Here is a 26,414-nt window from a genome sequence, read left to right as displayed (position 1 = left end):
TGGGATCAATGCGTCAAGAATAGACAAGAGTAAACATCAGTAGGTATCATTAATATGCCGCTATTTGTTATGGAAGCAACTTTTTAATTGCTTACCTATATTACAGGCTTAGCAAAATGGCAATATGTAATAGATTGTGGCTTATTGTGAAAAATTAACCTGGGTTCTAATAATTACTTGGATGGCAGATTACTAGGAATTCCAGAGGTGTAGGCTAGATTGGAAAATCAAAATCAAAATAATAATCCCAGAAAGAAAATTATGGCTAACCACATCCATCTTCTTAAGAAGAAAACTACACAAAGTGTTCACAAAACCACCAGGACTTGAACTCAGCTTTTAGGGTTGGGATTAGGGTTTTTTGTGTGTGTGTGGGTGTCTGTGTGTGTGTGTTTTAACTTTACAATATAACAGGCTTGATGAAATTAACCTCATAACATCCTTACATCAGAATAACATAAAGGGATAAACCAAATGTTTCATTAATGGTTAAAAAGTGGGCCTTGAGGAAAGATGCAACCACCAAAGGAAATCTGAAAGGCAATAAAAAAAACCCTGGTTTATTTTTATTTTATTTTGCTGCCTCTGATTTACTTTTAAAGGAAAAGCTAGTGCTGGATGGATCGAAGAAACACATAAAGCAAATAAGACTCAACTGGTAGATGGAGTTAACAATCATTTACTGAAGTAAGGTAGGGTTGAGGTGACGGAGATGAGAATTTGATGATTTTAAAACCAATTGTCAGACATGGAATGTTTAGTTCCCATCAGTGCAAACTGGGTTTTATAGGGTAAAATAATTCTGAGTGTGATTTCATAAATGCATCTCCAGGCTACTGTAAACTGAGGGATATTAGCTATAAAAATGACAGTGTTCCATGTTTCCCTTGCTGAATATTACTTTATTTGCTGTCTGAAAAATTGGGCGGTTATTATGGGTGCATTCTCGAACAGGTAACCATATATGTCCAAAGAGGGGTGCCAGAAAATATTTTCCCACACGACAGCTCAGAAACCTGATCAAGTTTGAAATTTCTTCCCTGGATATCTTCCACCTTCTGGCACACGTTCCTCACCTGTTTTGAGATGCATCTGGAAAAAAAAAGGTTGGTGCTGAAAACACAGATCGGAATAATTGCTTCATATGATATGCAGCCCAGTTCACCCTCCCCAACCACTCACTGCTTTTCCCCATAAAAGCACGACAGCAACATAAATTTAAGGCATTCTTTATGCCCGGCATACACAATTGAGTAAATTGAGCTTCCCGATTGAGCAGTGCAGACAGAGATAAAGAGTGAAAAGTCTTCCTTATTATATCCTATATTTCTGCCTCGAGGGGAGAAAAACGGCATTGCAAGTTTGGCACTGTGATAAACTGGATTCCCGACTTGGAGAGTTTTGACAGGCTGCAAGTCAACCTCTGTTGTTTATTTGGGATATAAGTCTACCATCGCTTGTGTGACGAACCATAAATTTTATCTGGAACTTGGGAAAATGGAGGCTTGGAGCTTTTACCTTTGGATAAGGAGTGACAATGTCCTTAGTGTTCTTTAATCTTGTGGAAAACGGAGTGGAAGGTATTAGTTGTTCTAAGATGTGAGAAGTCACACAGGGACTCTGCGCTGTTCCAGATATGCTCCAAAACCATCTGTTCCTATGTCTGTTGAGCCAATATTTTGTGGTATATCGAGAAAGCACCCAAACAAACAAACATACAATAAGAGTTGATCTTTCTGCAACGATGAAGCTCTGTATAAGGGAATATCTGCAGCTCAGGGTGGAACTGTGGAGTACTTGGTGCTCTCTGAGCCTGGTTGAGGAATGTCTGCAAGCCAACAGCAAAGCTCAGAGAGCACCAAGAACCCTGTAGAGACTGCTTTCCCATTGGTAAAAGACTCCTTTGTCCCACCCTCATTCTCAGAATGATGACGGTAGTATTCTGTTCATGGGTCTTTAAAGGGGAAAGATGACTTGGTGGCTTTGCAGGTTTTCCTTCAAAGCAGCTGCTCAGCTGTTTTTGTGGGTGGACATCATCCTATTGATTTCTCTTTAAAACATAACATCAATTTGGGCTGTTTTGAATTTTTATACATCCTTTCAACTTCTCCTTCCAGGTCAAGAAAACTGAGGTGAATTTACCCAGAGTTCAGTAGATTTCCAATGTCTCTTCTGCAGGGGACCAACAAGTGTGCAAAGTGCCAGACTGTTCCCTCTCCCAAACCATGGCCCCAAAGAGGTGTGGGAGGGTGCTAGCAATGTATTTTCTTTCCTATTTGTGGTTGAGGGTTTTTGTTGTTGTTCCAGGACCATCTATCTTGTTGTTCTCCCTTGGCAACCTTCACCTTCCTCTCTGTAGTAGCTATCTATAGATGTAGCTTAGAATGTATCCCTCCTCTTCTTCACTTCAATCCTTGCTGCAGCTGCAATTTTGTCTGACTGAGAAATTGCCATTGTGCAATTGGTTCACCATCATAGCTAACAATAGAGCTCTAAATACAATATGTAATGGGATGGGAGAATAACCTTGAGGAACAGGAGGAAGAGCCACAGCAAAGACAATGGTCGGAAAAGAGAAATCTGAGTCCAAAAGCAGGAATAGAATTTGAGAAAACATTTCAGACTTGTCCCTTCCTAGTTTCCTTTAGAATAAAGGGGGGGGGGAGGCACATTCAGATTTGCAAGATTCTGTTACTGCAACCCTATAATAAAAGTACTTTTAGTCTTCATAACTTTGGGGTCCAAATCCGGTCTACCTCAAAGGACTGACATCAGTCTTGCAAATCCATACTGTCTTTCTAGAGTGACAGAAGATCCCAGTTTGCCTTCTAGAGATGGTCTCCAGAGATGGCCTCCAATCCCCAGGGTACACCTCTATCTGCTGAGCGCCTCACTGCAGCATTGTTGCAACACCAGCAGCAAGTGGACGTACAGATAATCAGTTTACAAAATGCCATGATATGGGGCAGTTCCACTGGGCAAACAAGATTCAAGAGAATGCAGAATTAAGAATCTGAAAGGAACATTTGGCTTAAAAACAGAGGACAGTCAACATTTGCTGAGCACAAGGGCCAGAAAATGGACCTGGAGAAAATCAGCCACTTGCCATGATATACAAGATCTTTCCCCAGAACTATTAGCAAGGCAACTGAAATGTCTAAGCATTTACATAACGTATAAATGGAGAAGTAATGTCAACTGTTCTCTGAATGGCAGTTAGCTATTGGTTGTGGGGATATTGCTCCACTGAAGACAGACAGTACATGAGGATGTGACAACCGTTGGCAAGCTCAGTTGCTCTGAAGAAACTAGCAGCACAGCTAGCAACATGTCAGGATAGGTTCATTGTCTCACATCACCCAGAAGTCATTTCACCAAGGGATCCCTTAATATTTCCTATTAAAAAAAATATAGACCCTCTATTCCACTTTATAAGAAGCGGAAAGGTGGTGTAACCTAGACATTAACTCAAAAATAAGGGCACAGCTGGACTTTGCTGGAAGATCTGTTTTATCAAGACTCTACAGCAGGGGGTAAATAAGTTCCCAATATAGTTGTCGAGATAACCGTCTCTTGTCAAGTGTGGAGGCTTCTACAGTCGCAAGAACTATGGAGGGCATCTAGTTCAGACTTGCCCATTGTAGACATGTTGCAATTTACAGCATCCCTGACAGATTTTGATTTAATATTTCCAGCAAAGAAAAGCCATTACCTCCTCTGACAATCTGTGTCACTGCCAAAAGGGAGAACAACCATGCTTCTTTCCCCCCATAATGATCAACTGAAATCTGATGCCTTGCCTTCTCTCTGAAAAGAACTCTGCTCCAGTGTCTACATGTCTTGCCCACACGACGTGCCTTCAGATAGTCAAAGATACCTATTCGTTGCCTCTTCATCTTCTCTTTTCATTGTGAAGCACATCCAGCCCTTTCAATCATTTCTCATCAATTAAACTCCAGATCTCATAGTACAGGGCAGAAGTGTGGAGAAGTTATTTCTCATGAACTAAACCCCCAGTTTCTGTTAATTTGGAGCTAGCTAGCTTGGTCAGTTGGTACCCGCTTAGGACTTAGGTGGACGTCTATGAAGACATTTCAGAGCTGAAGGCTAGACTGTGAAGTCAAGAAAATGTATCAGAAAGTGGTGGTAAAGCACTTCTATATTATTGCCATGAGAATTATTCCATGTTTGACACAAGGGCGTCCTGATCTTTTAAAGACTGCATTTTTATCAGTCACATCACATTCTTGGCTTATCATGCTGGTGTTTACCTAGGAATCAATCATGACATCTAGGTCCTTTTCATGCAGCCTTCTGCCAAGCCAGGTTTAACCCATAACACACTGGTGTAACATGGCTTTGGACTGAAACAAAGATTTAAGCACTGCTCAGTTATCTGCAGATATTTGTGGTCCTGAGAGAGGATGTTCATATCTGCAATTATAATTGGATTTGTACATCCTATGCTGGCAAGTCTGAAGGGGCTTACCAATTAATTTGAAAAAAAGCCCCACATTAAAATACATAGAAATGCTGGTAAAAACACCACTTTTATTACAATGATGAAATATGATTTTGGCCTTAATGAGGACTTGATTAACTCTGCCCTTCCCTTGTGCCCAAAGCTGGAAGGCTATTTGGCGATAAGAAACCCCCCACTGCTTAAGAGATGAGAGCGATGGGTATATGCTAAGAAGCAAAGTGGTCAGTGGCTTTCACAGCAGGGTTTTGATAGGATAAAGCATTCTACAGAGTGTCAGATGAGGATCCACGGGCTGGGCTGGGTTGGAGGGAGATAAGAAAACCAAGAGTGAATGCAGAAGCTGTCTGTAACTTTTAGTCAGCTTTGGGATTGCAATTAGGAAAGTAATATTACATTTCATGTGCAAGACTATGTAAAGGAGGAGAACTTCGTGAGGAATGTCAAATGGGAGATTATGGAAAGAGGATTTAAACTAGGCTCTGAGCAAGGGATGAGCCATGTGCAACTCACTAGATGCAATTTGCAGCTTTCTAAGATTGAGATCCTGGAGAAGACACCAAGTATGAGGAGGCTTAGATCACAGGGGCCTCATTTTGAGCTATCCTGGCTTGAAGATCTCATCTCCTATTATCCGATAACGACATTTCAGAGGATGACTTGTTCATGGTTTCTGCAGTTTCTCATCTACACTTTGGGCACTTCAGAATGGGCCAGGGGATTTGAAGCAAAGATGACCAGCAAGCAGTAGTAGAACTCAAGTATGTCTGACCCTCAAAGCTTCCATCACAACAGAAAGGTGCTGAAACAGCAGCTCTCTTCCTGAGACATACTGTATATTTCCTGACGTGAGCTGTCCACGGTCCTGATAGTATCTTACCGTGTCTCGACTAAGCTTTATTCCTGCTTCCTTCACTCTAAAAGTATTGAACACAGAGTGGGCTTCTTTGGAGACCTCAGGTAGAAATGAGAGGAACTCCCATCATTCCATAACACTGGCCATGCTTTTTAGAGCTGAGAAGAGTTAAAACTACAACAGGAATGGAATTACAATGATCTCTATTTGAAAATAAATTGGCCAAATTGCACCAGATTCCCTTCTCATGTAGGGAGTCACGGGAGTTGGGTGGCATATAAGTTTAATAAGTTCTTCTCCTTCTTCTTCTTCTTCTTCTTCTTCTTCTTCTTCTTCTTCTTCTTCTTCTTCTTCTTCTTCTTCTTCTTCTTCTTCTTCTTCTTCTTCTTCTTCTTCTCCTTCTCCTTCTTCTTCTTCTTCTTCTTCTTCTTCTTCTTCTTCTTCTTCTTCTTCTTCTTCTTCTCCTTCTCCTTCTCCTTCTCCTTCTCCTTCTCCTTCTCCTTCTTCCCCTTCCCCTTCCCCTTCCCCTTCCCCTTCCCCTTCCCCTTCCCCTTCCCCTTCCCCTTCCCCTTCTTCCCTCTTGATTGGCAAAAAGGGATAAGATTTCACTTATGTAGCATGGGTGTTCTGGTTATGAAAACATGACTGCAAACATTTCTCATAATTAGAAGATGGTTCTCTCATATCAAACCACTCTTCATATCATGAATTCTTCATATCATGAACTGGAACATGCCAAACAAACAAAATGTAAAAACCCCACCCTCAGTGCGTGGTGCACTCTGAATCTTGCCAAGGGTGAAGAGACATGAGGAGTACAAGCATTAGTGCACCATTTCAAAATATACTGTTTCCTAACAACCATTTGGAAGACATGCACTTTACTCAGAGCGGAGCAATTGATATTTGAAGAGTCCTTGTCCAGCCAGTTGGCATACGCTTGAGAGCTCTGCAAACGTGAATTCTCTAAAGTTGTCTAAAGAGAACAAGTCTTGGCCTGTAATCATCCCTTCTCCAATCTACAGTCTTTTGACAGCAATCAGGAGAGCCTAAGTCTCTTCCAACCATTCATCCTCTGAGAAACAATATACTCCAATTTCAGCACCACTCCCCCAATACACCAAGTTTAGGAAAGGTCATCGTTCAGTGAAAAATGCAAGCATTTCCATGCAGAAGTTCTTAGATTCAACGCTTGGCTTTTTCACTTTAAAATCAATTCGGTGCTGGATAAGATCTCTTTTTGCAAGGACCAATGGTATTAAGTCAGACTCTAAGGGGGTTCATATAGTAGGCAAGTGAGGGGTTCAAATAGAAGTTTCATATATTTACCTATATGCTATGTGTATAAAATGCACAATTGTTTCCAGGTTATTTCCCAGACTCGGCTTTACAGTGATGTGCCAAAGACCACCCTCCAAAAGGAGTGGTTGGGGCCAGCACAAAATCTAAATGTGATTTTGTCTCCTTTGCATTAAAATAGAATGAAAATTATATATACCAATGGCTTACCAGCCATGTATTTAATGATTCCCTCCCATCTGCCATATTGACAATTACAATTCAACGCTAACTTTTGGAAATCTTTTGGGAGGGGTTGCCCTCAAGGCCATATGTAGATCTGGAGGTTGGGATTGTCCATTCTGATATAATATGTGACATGAGCTACAGTACATGTGCTATAGAATTTTCTCCCTATTCCTCCAGGTGTAAACATGGTGCCTTTCTGTATAGGCTCCTGGGACAGAAGCAGGACAGAATTGAGGCACTGCACTCAATTCTCAGCCACAAAAAGAATTATTCCTGGGGAATTAGGTTTACTGGGGTGTGGCCAGGATGAAGCAACAGGTTTTTGTGAGAGGAGCAATAGCTTATGGCTCTGAAGGACTGAGCTGCTGAATGAAAGTCTGGGCCCCAGCCTGTAGCAATGATTGCGTGAGACATTAACCTAGGGGAGTGTAGCCAATGAAAACATTAGGAATGTAGAGAACCTGACATTGCAAAGATGTCACTCAGAACAGGACAAGGTGAATGGTAGTAGCCAAGATCTGTAGAAGGGGACAGAAAAGATACTGTTTGGTTGTGTACCATCTCATGATAAACATCCATTTTACGTATCTCCTGTGTCATCCTGAGATGTGGGCTTCAGCAGCTGAATAGATCTAAAATAAGCCCACTTAAATGCATTGCAATGCCATTGAAGTGCCAAATGCATAGCCGATATGCATTTAGCAGATGTAAATTTTCAAACGCCGCTCCTCTTCTTTGGAACCCCGTTCTAATCTGGGGGGGGGGGGGGGAATTAAAACCTGGCACGTGCAGCAGAATGGGGGACAGATGTGTTATGAAGTGTTTCTTCTTGGAATGTGTTGGATTTGAGTTGGATTATTATCCCTGGCACAGAATTGTGAGTTGTGACTTGCTTCATTGTTATGTACTTTTGAGACTTCATTTTGCAGAATAGGGTCTACGAGGCTTCCCTGGGGTGAGCTGTTGAGACTGGAGGGGCTTACAAGCCCAGCAAACAAACTGTAAGTAAAATAAAATGGAAAAATAATGCAATATTTAATATGGGAAGGTGGACATGGTAACTGCTAGGTTTGCAAGTGCTGCAAAGAAGATCGGAAGTCACTTCTTTAGATATCTTTCTTTTCCTTCCCTTTCTGTTATCCTTCCCTTTTTCTTTTACCCTTTTACAATTTCTTTCTTTTCCTACTTCTTCTTTTATGTTTCTTCTTTGTAAAGCCATCTTTTAATATTTCTTCTTTAAAACAAAAAAGAAAAAAGAAAAATAACATGGCAATTGCTTTTAGGGTCCCTGCTCTATTGGAGTATTTTGGAAAAAAGTAAGTTGCTGGGGAGAAGCAGGAATTGGGTGACAGTTCCCCTGCTCTTGTGAATGGACGTAGATCTGGATACAAGAGGGGTTTTCTGAATCTTGTGCCTTTTGTTATTTGGAATAATACCTTTCATAGCATAATGAGGTAGGCAAAAGAAGAGCTGGGGGCAAGCGGGGGAGAGAATCTTACCATCCATCTAGGACATTGGCAGTTATTTCCCCTGAGATCACCTTGGTTCTGCATACATGACCTTGAGTGATTTCTCAGTGGAAGAAGAACACAAAATCTATAGCAGAACCACTATCTGTGTTCAGGGCCTCTGGAGGTCATGTGCCCTCAAGGACTGTGGGATTTTCCATGTCCTCAGGTTACCTATTTTAGGAGAATTGGAGAAAGCAGAGTTGCTCCTTCTTTCTCCTCCCCTCATGAATGGCTCCTCTGTTTTTCTGTTCTCTGCCTTCCATTCCACCTGGTGCAGAGAGGGGCAGGCTGTAGCTGCAGTGGTGAAGCACTTATGTTAAAAAAAAATCTAGAAAGGTTAAAAAATTGCTCACAGGTGGGGGTGGGGGTAGCCAAGGTTCACTGTTTAAGGTGTAGACAGCAGCAGAGGATGGAAGTAAAGCCACAGCCATATGAAGAAAACAAGAGAAGAATTGGTGTTGGCCATGATGTCATTGTGATGTGTGATGTCATCGGCTGTGTTTCCACTTCACTGCAGCATTAAAGAGGAGAATCATAGGCATGGCTGGTACATAGTAGGGCTTTGGAGTACTTTGGATTTGATTCCAGAAAAAGTGCCCTGCAAAGCTAGCTGCATCATCTTGGGAAAAGAGGCAGCTGCTTTAAAGAGCTATATGTGTGTTCCTGTGCACCCTGAAGTGCCTTTTCTGAATTATATTGGCACAGCCCCTATACATATTTAAGATCTCTTCTTTTTCATTATTGGACTTCTGGAAAATATAGAACTACCTGACCCAGAGCCAGACTGTTAGGCTCTGGAGATGATTAATCTTCTCCAGAGCTTATGGAAAGGATCTCAATTCCCAGAGATAGTAGGAATTAAACCTGAATTTTTCTCAAGAAAATCCCATGGTCCCATGCTAAACAATTCCTTGTAGACTCTATATTCTGCTGCTCCTTGGGAATTCTATTTTAATGCCAGAAAGGGAGTTTGCAAGCTTGTTTTAGCTTGTTTTTTCCCCCCTAGTTTACTGATGTCTGTTTCCACAATGACATGTTACCAATGTGTCTGTGGGTATTAGCAAAACACACAGAGAAACTGTGATGTGAACAGATACAACACAGAATCTCTTAACTGAATTTTACTGATATGCACATGAGGTTCTGCCCATTGGATTAAGAAAACAAGGAAATAGATTGTGTAACTTTGTTAACCCTCAAGGTTACCTGTATTTTAAAATGCACATGGAAAAATTGAGTTAGGGTAGTAGCTTCAGCAAACTGAACATGCCCAGTGCATAACACATAATTACTATCCACATAAAGTTGAAATGAGAATTCCTAATGCGGGATTAGGCAACATGAAACTCTGAAATCCAGGGAAAACATTAAAAAGAGAATCCAGAAAAGAAACATTAAGAGTAAATTCCTGCAAACAAATTGTACTTCCTTTAGATTAGGACAGCTTTCCACAATTTAACTTTCTCTGGGTACTCTGGACTGCAGTTTGCATCGACTTCATCAGTTATGACTAATGAGGGCAGAACTACATGTTACACTTGATACGAGCTGCTGCTATCAAGTTATCCCTCTTAATCCTCATAGCATAACAACATTCTTACAGACATACAGATATTTTGTTCCTCTCTTGTGCAAGAGCTTTCAGATTAGTAGAGGAGGATTTAGATTTCCAAAGAAATATGCAAACGTGTTTTATTCAAGTGTGAAATGAGCCCTTTTCCAGGTTGCACATAGCTTTTGAGATATCCTCAGAGAAAGACTATGCAAAATGAATAAGAGACTACAACAACTCCCCCATGAGGAAAGACTGTGTAGCTTTTTATAACTTGGAATGAAGGTAAGGGGAGACATGGTAGAAGTATGGAAAATCATGCATGGTGGGGAAAATGTGGATAAATATGCTTTTCTTCCTTTCTTACAATGATAGAATACAGAGTCATCTATCACTGACAATGCGGGGTGGTGGCAGACTTCCTGTCCATGCTCGTGACCCTGAGTATCTCTGGTGGGACACTGTGAAACCCACAATGCTGGAAAAAATGGGGCAGAACTTGTTTAAATTCCTACATTGTCCCCACTTTCTGTTACATTAATTAGTGCTTTCAGTAACATTACAATACAATACAAAATACACAATACTTTAATGACCAAGTATAAAATATATACAAGGAATTTGTCTTCGGTGACGAACAGCAAGATCAACGGTGCGTTTGGATAACAACAGAAAATTAATAAACAGTAACAATAACACTGCAAAGTAAAATAACTTTTCCAAAAGAAGAAGCCTAGATTAGTCTAGATTTGATCACCACATTTCCAAAAGGACATGGAAGACCCTGCAATATGGGCAGAGTTATCAAAGGGTTGGAGAATTTCTTTCATGGGAACAAGACTAGAAGGTTTGGGGATGAGTGTATTTCTCAGCTTAGGAAAAAAAGAAAAAAGGGGAGCATGAAAGAGGTATAGAAAATGATGCATGGTGTGGAGAAAGTCAAAAGAGAGGTATTTTCCCCCTCTGTTAATAAGAGAACCTATGGTCACCCAAGAAAGCTGAATAATGAAAGATTCAAGACAGACAATTTCCTGTTAGAAGATGTAGGAATGGCCTATGACCTGAAAGGATTTAAAAGGGGATGAAACACATTCATGGATGTCAAGCTGATCAATAATGACTAATCATAATATCTTTATCTTTATTATCTTTAATATTGTAGACAATGTTTTTCTCATTGTCTGTTCCACCGTAGAGAAAAAAATGTGCAGTGGCATTTGACTGGCATTAAGAACATTGGTTAGGTGAGCCTCTGGTCTAATTCAGCAGGGCTGTTCTTCTGCTACTCCAAAATGCACACAACAATCGCAACTGATTGAGCAAGGCCTTGCGATAAACTGCATATTCATGAGGCCAACATGTGAGCAGATGGAAATGAACTCGCCCAGATTTGCATGCCCCAAACAAGAACCTTACAAGACATTTCTGGACTTCAACAGGCTCCTGGTGACCATGAAAGCCAAGTTCTTTCTTAAAGCAAAGAAATTTAGAGAGTTCCCAGAAGCTAAGCTGACAAAGGCTGTGCATGGTGTGGAAAGAGATTGATGGATCTGTAGACCTGGAAAGGATGTGAGATGTTGGAAGACGGTATTTGCAAAGAGGGAGTGATAATTTTCCTTCCTATTGGCCTAGTGAGGGTAGAGGAAAGAGTTGAATCAGTTGGCCGGTGTTGTCCAGAGACTGGCAGCAGCTAAGTCTGATGAAACCCCTGCAGCTTTGAAGGAAAGATCGCTGCAATCTGGCTCGCTCTCTCAACCACTAAGCGACGTGCAACACAGTGATAAAAGCAGAGAGCCAATAAGTAAAACTGTCCCCCTGGCATCCATTTTGGAAGCAAGAGCAATTCCATGGAAGAGAGCCGGCCGTGTTTGGCCCTTATTTACAACATTCGTTAGGCTGAGTTATTGCTTCATTCAACATTTGCTCCTAAGTGGGAATAACTGCGGCTGCAACTGTATATGAGGATCGGTCCTCGTGAAGGAAAGAGGGGAAGGAGCTGAAAACGCACAGAAGCCACCGCAACCCTGGAAATGGGTTTTTCAGCTTTTCAGAATGAAGCATACAGGCAGCAGCCCTGATGAACATCAGCGCAGAAATATGGCCCACACACCCAATCTTTTCAAGGAGGGAATTCTCATGTTTTTGTCAAAACTATCTTCTCTGATGGAGGATCTCTAATGTTGCCCAGACAGTTGTCTTCTGCAGCCCTGCTGCCCAAGTGCCTCTAGATGCAATCTTCCAAAGATCTGTAATCCTGTTCCTGCAATGGCCTAGGATTTTCTCAGCTCTTGCTAAAAACTTCCTTTAACTGGAGATTCTGGGAACAAAACTTGAGACCTTCTGCATTCAAAACATGTCCTCTGCTAATAGGCTACAGCCATGACCATAATAATGTCTACAAATCTCAGCTCTTTTCAGTCCTGAAACTTCAAAAGACACTTTGGTGATCTTCCACAAGATTATGAGCTGCTCAGAGCTATTAGACCCTGAGGATAGAGAGGATGCCTTCACACATCACATGCAACTTTGTTACTGAATTAATCAATTTTCTCGTTTCAGCCATGTATTGAATAATAACATAGTATTCTTCTAAAGCCATTAAGTTTTCCTGGGGTTGTTTACAGCTAAGAAACCCCTCCCCTCCCAAAAAGCACAACTTAACCAAGGTTAAAAAGTAATACCACTTAGCAAACGGTGTAAATATAGCTGGTAGGTTTTTAATTAGTCAGGTTCAGCATTACAAGTGGAACCAGATAAATCATAGTGACATTTTAATACAGAGGTAATGGCCAGGCAATGTCAGCCCTACAAGGTAGGCCAGACTAAGAAGCCAATGCCATATAGGTCAGGACTACTTTTATTGTAACAGCTATAGTAGCAGAGTGTCCCTGTGACACTCTATGGAGATGAAAGTTGGACTTTAAAGAAGGAGGATAGGAAGAGTATTGACGCCTTTGAACTTTAGTATTGGAGAAGACTCTTGAGAATACCATGGACAGCCAAGAAAACAAACTAATGGATCATCAAACAAATCAACCCAGAATTCTCACTCAAGGCACAAATGACCAGGCTCAAATTATCTTACTTTGGAGACATGTCAAGACCCAGCTCTCTGGAGAAGGCTCTGATGCTGGGAAAGGTAGAAGGAAAGAGAAGAAGAGTATGGCCAGCAGCCAGGGGGATGGACTCAGTTACAGTGGTGATGACTGCACTGTTGTGAGACTTGAAAGAACAGATTAAGGATAGATCATCATGGAGAAAATCTATCTATGTGGTCACTAGGGGTTAAAAACAATTTGATGGCACATAATCAATCAATCAATCAATTGTAACAGGATCTTGCAAGTCTCAATGTACTTTCCCCCTCCCTCCCTTTATCTTCATGCGAACTAGGAAGAGGCTTGTCTGAGATGTCTTCTCAAGTTAGTTTCGTGATCTGGGCTCAAGCCCCACTTATTGGTCTGTGGTCTTGGTAGTGGCTCTTCCTCCTGTCCTTCAAGGTCATTCCCTCTGTCCTCTACAGGCAAACACTAACCATGTTGGAGATTATAGACATCTGTTAGAAGCCCAGATTATGTCACATGTCTCAAGATGTCATTGTGCAATACAGAGTTGCATCATTTGTGTGACAGCATCATGATGCACATGATGTCATGCACACACACACACCCCTTACCCCCCATGTGGATGCCTATGCTGGAGGCTCCAAGGGAAGAGATCCAAGGAGCCAATTCTTCTTGGATGTGCTTTGCCAGAGGAGAAAGCTTTACTCAATGTTCTCCAAGGGTGTGTCTCACTTCTATTATCCAATAAGAAGCAACAGGAGTTCTTGTTCCCATCATTGATGGAGCCAATGTCTAAAAATTAGGTCAAAAGCAGGAGAAGCCACAAGCAATAATTTGTTTGCTTAAGCAACATAATTATTTCCTTCTCTAAGCACCTTGCACCCACCTTCTGATGCCCACTGTGTGGAGTTTCCATAGCTCCAGATCCTGGGATCACTTGGCTTACTGAAAAATCTTTCCAGAGTATCATTTGGGATCAAAGCATGACCCAGGAGGAAAATCTAATCAAAGAGTTGAAAGGAAACTAGGAACTGCTATCATACAACAACCAGTCCCAAGGAATCCAATAATTTCCCACTGGATTTGACCTTTGATTGTTACAAACATTTCAACCACATGGATGTAGACACTTGTTGGTGGAATTAAACATCGATCTACATATCTTTCACCCTGTACGGTTTGCACTTTTACGGAACACTATTATGGATGGCTGTTTATTTCCAATCAAGATCATGTTTTCTTTTGTTCACCCAAAAATTGGACCCATTTGCATTTTTATTTTTAAAAATCATTTGCTGAAACTTACAATTAAGCAATTATTTAAATATAATTTTGAAATATACTTTTTCTCCAAGGAATGCTTTTTAAACATACAGATAATTTGAGTGAGAATTATGTTAGGAGATTCAGAAACAGTCAAAATCAATGGCTCAGTTCCAATCTGCCCACTTCTGACAGATGTTGATTAAATCAGTTCACGGCAGCTTCATAAAGATTAAATCTCTTTGTAGAGAGCCAGGAAAGTGGCCTTGCAAATATTCAGAAGCTGTTAACAGAAACCAAGACCGAAGCATTTCTTATGTCCTGGGAAGGAAGATAGTGTTAGGAGGAGGTTCAGGCTGGCTCCTCCCTGACTCAATGGGGTGTAAGAGGGAGGGAGGGTAAAACACAAGCACATTTGCAAGGTTCTGTTACTAGAGCCTATCTCAATAAAGTAGAGTTCTAGACTCTCTGTGGAGTTGGTTTCTTGATCTGGTCCACCTTATAGGACTGACAGGTAGATAATTAGCATCCCTAATTCTCCCAAAGTAACCCTAAAGTATTACTCTAAGTATTTAATGTAATGTTTAAAAACTGAGCTGTTTTCTATACGTATGATAATATATTTTTGCCCAGGTTAGAAAACGTAGAATTACTATTACTGTCAATTTGGAATTCAAGTCTCCAATGCTTGGCTAATTTATACTTGGAGAATGAGAAAGCTAGATCAAACTTCTTTAGGACCTTCTCCAACTTTCTTCTTCTTCTTCCAAGCTGTTCCTGGGAAGGAAATGACAGACAGAAAGAAGGGACCTTGCAAGGAAACAGCGTGGGCTTATCAAGGCACAGCTGGCTCTTCCGTGCTCACTGAGCTGAAGAATCAACGGTGCATTTTCTGCTTTAGAAACTAAGAATAACAGCTGGCTCAGCAATCTTTCAGGCAAATCATTTCTAGGGAAGGGAAAATGCCGTGGGAGTCCTATTTCACCTTGGCTTAATATACACAATTGGTTCAATTTCAATTCTCTCTTCTTTGGCATGGATGGAGGAGGCCAATTCCAGAATGGGTCATGGGTAAAGCTATAGGGCACTGAACATATGTGGGCTATCAGTAGCAACAAGCAAAAACTAGCACCAGGAGGCAAGCGGCAGATAGTAATAGTGGCCATTCAGTTCAGGATTCAGAGGAGCTAGGAATCTTGGAAGTTGCTGCCAGAGATTATAGATATGGCTTCTATAACATTCTTTGTTAGCACCGCAGCAACTGCCCCAATGATCTTCCTAGCATTGATTTTTTTCTGCAAGCAAAAGGAGACAAATAACTAGAAAAATCCTAATATAGACATTGGAGATTCTTCTCAACAGGAGTAGGCTTAAATTTATTTCATTCTTGAGAGGGAAAGGTAATGTGAGAAACAGCTAAAAGAGCCAGGTGTTATTAAATCTAACAAACTTTTAGTTAGATGAAGCAAGATGGTACAGTTGCAATAGATACGACTTTGTAGACCTGTGGTTGACCTCTCCATGCTGCTGCTTCCTCACCAACCTTCTGCTGCTCTGACCAACAGTCACTCTCTGAATCTACCCAAAGCCTTTAATTTTTCTGATTCCTATGAAACAGTTAGAAGAGCCTACCTGTGAATCTGGTGAGTTTATTTCTTGATGGAAACTGAGATGATTATGATGAAGATCAGAAGAACAACCAGGCCAGCGGAGATAACACAGCACTTCATTCTCCTAGCTCGCCGCTGAGGAAGATAAAGACAAGAAACGAAGATCAACCAATCAATGATGTGACGTAGAAAAGTATTATGGGTTATATTACAGGAGCACTAGGAATTCTTGGCACGATCTGAGAAGTGGAGAAAACTGGGTGGGTGAACCATTTGATTGGTAGACAAGGGAGACTTTTGCCCCCTAAAAATTAACATAGACACATATAAAAAGAAAGTGTGATTCTCTTAGGCATCAATCCTTTGTTTCACTTCTGAATGTGTGAGATCAGCTGTAGCTCTTCAGAAACTGGCACTGCTTTTTCTACAATCTCTATGGTGCACTTGAATTCAGCATTGTGTGATTTACATTAATAAACGCTATTGACAGTTTTCACCTAATTCTGTCTTGGGGCTCAGTCTATGATGGTTTAAGGGAAGAGGGGGAAAATATTTCCAAAGCTGCTTCTCTTTAGGGATTGTTGCCAGCTCCCCATATAGCCTGAACTGAATCAAATATTACACTTTTCATTGTTGTCTTTAATCAGATCTATCATTTTTGAGCCGAGTCAGGGGTACTAAAAGAAAAAGAGCCAAGGCAACCTTTTACATCTTAAAAGATATTCACATGTTTGCCTGTGACCTTTTAAGAGAAAGTTTCCTTAACACGGAGCAGCCCGTTCCTATTAAATCACTGCTTTAGCACTGCAGTTCGCAAAGGTCAATAATATTAACTATTTTAAAAAACTTTTTAAGTGGGAAATATTGATTTAAATGAGCAACCAGGTTGTTTAAAATGACATTCAGATAGATCAATCTCTTCTAGAGCTAGAAAAAGGCTAGGCTACTGCATGCCGGTCTGCGTTAACCATCATGTGCCATATTTGTAGCATATTCGATAGCCCGCAATTCCATTAACCATACACTGAATTATTTAATTTGGGTTAGGTTTTTTCCCTCTCTCTCAAAATCACGTAAGTGATTCTTGTATTTGGAAACAGGTAGTGAGGCTGGAAGATGGCATCTGGTAGCCAACCAGATTTGGCCATGGGAATACATCACTAAGGTCAAATGAAGAAAACTGCACTTCTCAGGGATCAAATGGAAGGAAGAAAAGGGATAGCTTAAAACCCAAATGGAGGGAGAAAACTATGTTTCCTTTCAACAGCTAAAGGGACAGTGCCTGTTAATCAGGGTCTTAGATTTTGACCCTGTATTTCATAGGTAATGGATTGGTTTGTTGACTTATCACTAAAAGGAAAATCAGAATTACTGCCATTAATTCATTTAACCTTCAAGTGAGATCTCTATTCCACACACACGCAGAAGCATAGATACAGAGGTGTCCATCAGACAAGAAGGCATTTGATTCAAGCACCCTCTGCTGGGAAAGGTGAAGGACAGAGAAGAAGAGGAAGGACTCAGTTGCAGTAGGGATGGGTAGACCATTGGGAGACCTGAAAGACCAGGTTAGGGACAGACCATCATGGAGACAATCTATCTATGTGACTGCTAGGAGTCAAAAATGACTTGATGGTACATAATCAATCAATCAATTGATCGATCAACCAATCATCTCTTTTGTACATGTGTTGCTGTTGCATGCATGTACAAAGGGATGGGGTTTCAACTGTGATGCCATGTCTGCTATCTTGCCTGTTTTACACCCCATCCCTTGCCTCAGCAGATGCCACTGCACAGGTACCAAATGCCAGTCAAGGATTTGGGAAACACACCATGTGTTTTCTTGTCCTCCTTAGCCCTTTGAAGCAAGGTAGGTAATAAAAGTGTGATTTAACTGCCTAGAGTGGGTGGACTTCTGGACTCCCAGAACCACCTAGATGAGAGCTTTGACAGGAAAGGAGTAACCCACAGCTATCCAGATTTACAGGAATGCCCTTATTGCAAGCCGGAAAGCATATGAATTTGATAAAATAATGGATCATCCTTTTGTTTGATGCCATACCATTCTGTCAGAAGTAAAAGCAGACTGATGCAAAAAGTTTAATGTCATTCAGAAAGGATAAAGAATATCTGAACAATCTTTTCCTCTCTCTCTTCTTTTGCTGCTCCTTCCTTCCTTCCTTCCTTCCTTCCTTCCTTCCTTCCTTCCTTCCTTCCTTCCTTCCTTCCTTCCTTCCTTCCTTCCTTCCTTCCTTCCGGACACCTTTGGGGCTCCTCCTCCACATGAGCAGAATAATGTGAGGAAGGAAGCTTAGTGCAGATGAGAACTATGATGCAGTTGGAGTTTATGGTCTCTAGAGATAAATGTATCCATTAGAACAAATACACAGAGATCAATGCCTAAAGGTTTTGGTGTAGGTTTAAAAAAATCAAATACATTGAAAATGGAAGAGGAATTGGTCCTAGCAAACTTATAGTCTGAAAAATGAGACATGGAATGAAATCACTTATAAGATGTCTACCCATTGCTAGATCAAAGAGCTACGTTAACCAGCAGGTCATTCCCAAAGACTGAAACCACCCTCTGCACATTTAGCATGTAGGTAAACCATGTAACTTTCTAAATTTGTTCTAAATTCATCCTATATCTTCGGGAGACTCCTGATGCAAGCAATTAAGTTTTGAGTCCCTGCATTAGTTGAAGAGAAAACTTTTCATCCTTCCTTCAACTCCATAAGACCCATTCAGTTACCCACTGGCTCAGTGTTGGGGTAAGGGGGAGGACAGACCAAGCGAAAGTGATTACCCCCCAAAAGTGGATTAGAGTTAGAGAGATTACATAAAAACATGAATACTAAATGAGGCTGTCAAGAGAGAGAAAGCGTTAAGGATGAAAGACAGCTAAAAAGATTGCATATGACCCATATAAGAATTCTCGCATGGAAGTCGAATTATGGGTAAGGAAATATTGCAGCTGTGGATTTCTTCCACTAATCCTCTGAATGGGAATCCGATCCTGGCTTTGTGGCCAGTCCCAGGATTGTGACAGCCAGAAGATCACGTCTGAGGGAAAGAACGTAGGAGCCAAACTCCACTTGCCTTATAGTCATTGTTCCACCGATTAGAAGAAAAGAAAAAAAGAAAAAGCAAATATCTCTATTTCAAATTCCAAACAGAGTTAGTGGATGATCTTGAGCCGTTTCTTAAAAATGTATCTTTAATCGGGCACTTGATGGGGATTTGTCTTTCTGTCAAAATAGCCGCTTGATTCATTCCCTGCGATCAGGAGCCCTGCGAGGTGACAAACGCTCCTAAGAACGTTCAAGTGAAATCATTTGCTGCAAGGAGCATGATTTCCTGTTAGAGATCAGTATCCTGAAGGGTAGATTTCCTGTTATAGATTGGTATCGGTGTCCTGATATCCTGATCTATAATAATATCCTGTTATAGAGCAGTATCCTGTTATAGATTTCCTGTTATAGATCAGTATCCTGAAAGCATCTGGCTGGTGAATAAACGGGTGGATTGATTCATGTGCTTGTTTTGTAGCATTTCTCATTGCCCCATTCAACTGACTTTGGGAACAGCACAAACAAAGCAGAACCCTAACCAGCCTCCCCCAACCCCACATGAAAGGATAAACCATAAACTAGATGGTCATCCACAACTTCTCCATGTGGACCAAAGGCCTACTAAAAAAGAATGGTTCTGAGTAACTTCCCCAACCACGGAAAGAGAGGGACCCCTCGGTCAGCGCATTCCACAGTGTGGGGGCTACTGTGGAAAAGACCTCTCTTCTGGCCCTCTCACTTCTCATGATTGATTGATTATGTGCCATGATTATATCCTGTTATAGAGCAGTATCCTGTTCTAGGAGTCATTGTCAGCTCCTAACAACCACTTAGATAGATCTTCTCCATGATGATTCTCATGGCAATGGGACAAAGATTATCCACTACGGCATACAATGCTGTTTTTGTCTCATGACCAGCTCTGAAGCCTGACTAAAAGGAATCTGATAATCTGCTACACTGGAATCTTTTGAGGTGGATCCCCACTCCACACACACAAACACCAGATCTTCCAAACTTCAGGGGAATATTGTTCCCTAGGGCAGGGACTGTGATCATGAACCATGCCAGCACTTGGTTATATACCTTGGTAATTTTATGCCACCATTGATCCTGATGTTCTTCTATTCATTTAGTCTCCTGCAGCTTCTTGGCAAAGTTTGGATCTGCCTGGTTGGGAAGTGGCCTTGCAGGAACTAATCGCTCCTGTGCTCTGGTGACCTCTGCATTCCAGAGATCAACAAGGCATGAGATAGAATGCTCGCCCAATCATTGGGGGAGTCCCCAGTTGCCTTCTGGAATCCCTCTGGATCTATCAGGCACTTGCAGCAGGCTATCTTAATGGATCCTCTGCCTTCAAAGTGGTCTAGCAGGCCCATGTTCTCACACATGACCTTAGCACAGACAGATGTCAATGTCTTACATATTCAGATTGCATCTAATCTGCCACCAAATTTACACAAATCTAGTGGTTGCGTGCCCACACACATCAAGCTGCCAGTATTTGAGATAAGCCCATGGTTGCCACAGAGGCCATGAAATCATAAGCTGAAGTCTTCTAAAACCAGAACCCTCAAGGATGCCAACATCAGCTTGAGATGATGCCTAGAAGCTTGTGAAGGGCCACCTGTGATGGAATGGAATTATGAAGGCCAGGCTCAGGGAGATAAGCGTTTTCATAGCTCACTGAAAGAGCATGGGAACTACAAGAGGATGAGGCTGGCACCTCCGAGGAATTCACGGTGTTGTGGCTGGCTGGTTTGGGAGCTGGGGTTTCAGTCTGGGAAGATTCTTGCTAGAGGCTGTAGCTAATAAACATAGCTGAACTGATTTGGGAAGATTGATGTCAGGTTTAGCCCAAAGAACTCCAAGAGACAGTGCAAAATCAGTTCAGCTATGTTTATTAGCTACAACCTCTAGCAAGAATCTCCCCAGACTGAACCCCAGCTCCCAAGCCAGCCAGCCACAACACCGTGAATTCCTCAGGGAGGTGCCAGCCTCATCCTCTTGGAGTTCCCACGCTCTTTCGGTGAGCTAAGAAAATGCTTATCTCCCTGAGCCTGGCCTTCATAAGTCCATTCCATCACACTACCATTGGGCAGCAGGGCCGCTGGTACAGCAGCAGCAGCTGCCCTAGTTTGTCTCTCCAGCCCAATTTCACAAGCAAACACTTGCAATCAGCTCCCTCTGGGGCAGTGCTACCGGTCCCTACAATGGCCTCACAAGTGATAGCACATAGCTCTCAATAATGAATGCCACCACTATTCATCCACCACTATTCCATGGATGAGTGCTGTCTTACTCTGCTTTCTGAAATGTACCAATGGTTGCCTAAGTCCAAGGCTCCTGACAGTTTGGTCAGCCAGGCCCTGGATTGGGACCACTGGATTGGAAGAAAATCTGCATCCTTCTCCCGTAACAGTTCCACCATACCTTCTACTCTGGATGGACTCCCCACCATCACTATGCCCCCAGCAATTGGACTTAGTCCTCCCTGTTCCCATCTGGCACCTACCAGCCATGTACTGTACATGGGACTGGCCACCACGTGCAGGTTTCTTCTGCAGGCCTGTCCTTCCATAACAGGTTAGCTCTGTTATGGAAATTTTCCATTTCTGTGTTTTACTCTCTTACACACTGTTACGTTTTATTTTATCTACTGTATTGTAGCTTCAAGAAGAAAAGCTTCTTCTCATTTTCCCTTGTTTTACTCCTGGACATCTAGGTTTTAGAAAAGGACAAACCTACCTTCACATTTTCTTCCTTCTTGTTCCTCTACCCTTGAATTTCCTTCCCTGCTTCTCTCATTTCTATTTCAATGCATCCTCAGCATTACTGGACCTTTTCCCCACCAGTGAAGAGATCAAATCTCTCAGATGGAGCTCAACAAGACTGACCTTTAGTTGACACCAAGTACACATTGTCTTCCTGATTCTTAATGCTTCTGTTAAATGCCTATAGCTCAAAACGTCCTATGAATTCTTGCATCTAGCATCATTCTTAATTAGTTCAACCTTGTCACCATTAAAATGTCCCCTGTGTCATTGTTCTTATGATTCCTTCTCCTTTGTTTGCATTGTTCTATTGTTTTAAAGCTTACCTATCTACAAGTGATGTATTAAAACCTGGATCAGCTTGCTATAGTAAGGTGCATGGAGCAAGTTCAAGAAAATCCTGTGCTACACTCTTCCCAATTCTAGAATTTAAAATAAGGTATTATTGCCTCTTGCGATAGGAAATCTTCTCCTGCAGATTTCCTAAACCCGCCCCCCAGTCCCCTAAACTTTCCTCTCCCACTAATAAGCTTTACAATTACCTGTATGAGTAGTACATTTGACAGTTATCTCTCTACCCTTCTACATACCTATCATATTTATCATATTTATACAGCAAATAGAATGAATCATATTCTTATTATTCACTCGGTATTTGCATGGAATGCCTCAGGCACCTGCTTTTTAAAAATCTCAGTAACACCACCATAAGCTACAAAAACCTCTTAAGGAAATATTTACTTTAGATTTCAGGATCCATAATAATCTCTGCTTTTTACTTAAGTACTTGGCTGGATATTTTCTGAGGCAGTACAACAGCTCCCTTCCCGCCTTCCCTCGGCTCTCAAAAAGACATTTTGTTCTCTGTAAACACCCATGCAAGCCCAGGACTTGGACTAAAATAGTCTGAACTTCCACGCAAATGCACCAGTTAACCTACATTTGACCTGTTCCAGCTGATTGGGAAAATAAAAATGAATGCATAACCAATGACTGTAGATGGCCATTCGGAACTCATTTCTTAATCTGGCTTTAATTTTTTAAATGGCTGAAACGAAGAGGCTGCAGTTATTTCATCCCCTCCCCGCCCCCAGTATTCATTATTAAAGGAATTTACAACCTTAGCTATCAGCCTTCCCCACTGCATCCCCTTGTCCTCTCGGTTCAGCTGGGTTGACTTCTGTCCAGGCTGAGCAGAATAAGGAAGACACCGTGCAGAGCTAAACCCAGGATGCTAAACAACCTCTAGTTGAGGAAAATAGTTATGTAGAATCCACAAGTGGCTTTTGCACGCATTGAAAAGACTTTTATGGCCATGATTCTAGGCTGTTGACCACAGCAAATATTTCTCTGTCTATGAGGGCGTTATTGTGGTGTGGTCCTTATGTGTTTGTTCATATCTTTCAACTTTTGCCCACATGATCCCAGGTTTACTGTTTTGCATGATAGAAAGTCAGGGACTGAAAGTAGTCCAAAGTCAGAAAGAATGGCTTGCCTTGAGAGGCTGTTGAATCCACTCATAAATGACACCAATGCTGTGGTTCCCACACAACCACAAGAAGAGGAGATGGGGGTCACAAGAACAGCCCAAGGAATGTCCATAGAGTGTGGTTAAAAAGATCAAGATGGTGGTTCCAACAGTGCGATTGAAGCTCTGCCTGTTGGACATGAAAAAGGGGGCAGAACCTCAATTGCACTGTTATGGATACCATCTTGACTTTTTGGACCACACCCTGTGGAGACCCCAGCTGGGAGATATTCCTGAGGCTGCAACCTAAGAGATTAATCCATTTCACCCTCAAATGAATTAAGTGCATATAATTATTTCTGCTTCCCCCAAATGGGCAGCTTGTAATATTCATAGGGTGGTACGCAGATTCCACATTATAATTCCATATTTCCCCCGCAGGAGGCTTCACATCTTAGACGTGGTAATAGACCTTGGCTTCTAGTTCTGAAGAGATACAGTGTCAGAAACCCACAATGGGTTCCACTTCCCAACAACTGATCCCCTTTTCTTTTATAGCTGATTTCTCTCTTGTGCACAGACAGCACTCCTGAATGTAAATAGAGGTAAGGGTATATGAGCAAAGGGTGGAAGGATATATATTTTAAGTAAAGAACAATGGGGGATAATTGGGTAATTCTAAATGAATCGTCTTAATTTCACAAATAAAGTAAAAACTTCAATAGGTGGTGAGAAAGTTGGATAAGTGCATCATTGCTTTGTAGTAGTGGGAAAGAAGATTCCAGAAAGGCTTAGAAAACTCCTTGCCTTTATCTAATCTGGCTTTTGCCAGGTCCTGAAATTGGATTGTTGGCCAAAAAACCCTAGTGCCCTGTGAATTCTAGTTTCTCAAGGGGGAAAAAATAAGAAAAAGGTGATAGGCAGTAGCAGAATGCTAGTGCATATCCATGAAATTCTTTAGAGATTCTTCTAAAGAGTCTTCCTCAACCTTGATTTCATTTCATTTCTTAAGAAAGGGACAGTAAGATATGTGGATGACTCTCTCTCCAGTATAGAGAAAAATAAAATAATAACTAAAAAGAAAAAACCAAATAAAAACTGTGAAGGTGAAGGTGTTGGGACAACCCCAGCAAAGCTCTCTTCCGCTGTGAATTAATTAGACAATTCTGTTAGCTGGGCTTTTGCTTCTGACACTTGGCAGCTGATGTTAATTGGGCCACAATCAAGATAGTTATTCAGGTTAATTGGATTCCCACTGTCAGCAGCCATCAGCTTCTTGAATCTGTTACTGTCATTTAAGAATAATAAATCATGGATGGCTTTATTGGACAGCGTTGTCTGACAGCTGATGGCATGGAAATGCTGGTGGATCACTGTGCGAAGGCTAAGAACGTTGGCCCTGTTCCTGGTTGAAAAAAGCAGGAGATCATGCCCTTATCTCTGAGATTTAAGCATGTCACCCCTAGGGCTGACATGATGGAACAGGAGAAGTGTGACGCACGTGCCTGTGCCAGAGAGAGAAAGCAAATCCAGATTTCTCAGGAAAATTGCTTTGAAGGAGAAGATGTCGTAACACCTAGCATCCGAGCCTGTGTCTCCTGTGTCTGAAAAAGAGCCAACATCTCAAGTAAAGTCAATGCAATGAAAACAGAATCTGCTTTGACCCCAGGTTACAAGACAACGGCAGTGAAATTGAGCCACGTGGGACCATTGAACAGAATGAAATCCTCACAGAAAATGTATCTTTCCCCATCTAACGCATTCTGCTGATTCCAGAAATGTATGAAATTAACTAGTAGCCTGTGATAAAATATAGTAGCTTTAAATGACAATACGTTTCGTGTCTCTCAGCTGTGGCAGTTGAGTGGCACCTTCAAGCTGACCTTGACATTCTCTGGAGGAAAAATGTGCCAGCAATTGTTGCTTATTCTAACTCAGCCAGGAATTGTCCTAACTTTTGACAAGCTCCAACTGCTAATGATGCTTGTTAGTGTGTTATCTATGATTCACTAAAAGTTGAGAGCCGGTATAAGGAGGGGGAGAAAAGGAGACCATGCCAGTATTGGACATAAACAAATATCGGACTGCTCAACTCAAACTAAGGCCTGGTTTGTGCAACATGCTAAGCCATAATGTGATATATTCCGTTTTCCTCACTATGTTGCATAGACCTAACAACTTTAGATTGCAAGCCATCATTTGTGGCTTAGCAAACCCAACCACAGCTGCAGTGGTTTTCGTAAACTGGGAGTAAACAAACTTGAACTTGCTTTCACACGATACACTAACCCTTGTTTTATTTAACCACAGTTTATAGAATTCATGCAGATGGCTGAGTTTCTACCACATACTACCTGTGTTTACACCATGTACAGAACAACAAACTAGCCAACTACATTCTAACCTAGCTTATCAGGCACTCCATGTGTTCATCTTGGGGTTCAGTGTGCTGTGTGAACTCAGGAAACTGGGTCAGATGAAAAATCCATAGTTAGGTTAACCAGGGCTAAACCCTAACCCTAATCCTAACCAATCATGCTTTAACATAGCATGTTATGCAAACTTAGCCAAAGTGCGAATCCCGCGATAACTCTTTGTAGGCTCTCTGGGACAATTAAAAAAAATGGAACCATCATTAGGTGCTAAAAGGTTTGAAGTTAGGAATTATCCACAGCTACTAGCCACTGAGACAACAAACAACTTTTAAAGAAAAGTAGAAGAGAAGGATCTTCATAGGGGACTGTGATTCAAGATGGAGCCAGTACAGGTAGTCCTGGAGTTACGTCCATTCATTCAGCAACTGTTCAAAGTTATGTCAGTACTGAAAAAAATGGATTTACAATCAATCCTCAAAGTTCTGGCTGTCACGGTGCCCTGTGGTCACGTGATCAAAATTTGGGTACTTGGTAACTGGTCTGCATTTATGACCATTCCCCCATTGCTGATGCCCCCCACCACTCCCCCCTATTGCTGCTGCCACCCCCAGCTGACCTCAGTCATCAGTTTGATGACCCATGCTATCCTAGGGTTATGACGGTAACTGGGACTGCTGGGAGGCTGTTGCTAAGCAATGCGGTCACGTGACATCATGCTTTATGACCGCATCGCTTAGTGATGGAAATTCTGGTCCCAACTGCCATCGTAACCCAAGGATTACCTGTAATTTATCAAACATCAGAAGAAACTCCAGACATATCTACAGCATCAGCTCGTACTCCTCTGCTAATTCATTAT

General features: G+C 41.6%; 1 protein-coding gene across 10 annotated transcripts in view; it reads right to left on the bottom strand.

Moving 5' to 3' along the window:
• Positions 1-663: 663 nt before the first annotated feature.
• The window catches only part of TSNARE1 (t-SNARE domain containing 1), a 311,118-nt gene continuing 285,367 nt past the window's right edge, over positions 664-26,414 (bottom strand). For all 10 annotated transcript variants that reach the window (XM_088148899.1, XM_088148893.1, XM_088148901.1 and 7 more), the window contains 2 exons: positions 15,887-15,999; positions 664-1,092 (listed from right to left, as the gene is read on the bottom strand). In XM_088148899.1, the coding sequence (XP_088005025.1) occupies positions 15,904-15,999 (96 nt within the window). In that variant the 3' untranslated portion in view covers positions 664-1,092; positions 15,887-15,903. The remainder of the gene's footprint in view (positions 1,093-15,886; positions 16,000-26,414) is intronic.

This window comes from Python bivittatus, unplaced genomic scaffold (genome assembly GCF_059951505.1).
Source record: "Python bivittatus isolate LINGU-HERP-01145 unplaced genomic scaffold, Pbiv_v1 ctg000590_np1212, whole genome shotgun sequence".
NCBI classification, from domain to species: Eukaryota; Metazoa; Chordata; class Lepidosauria; order Squamata; family Pythonidae; genus Python; species Python bivittatus.
This window is presented reverse-complemented; position numbering and strand designations above follow the sequence as displayed.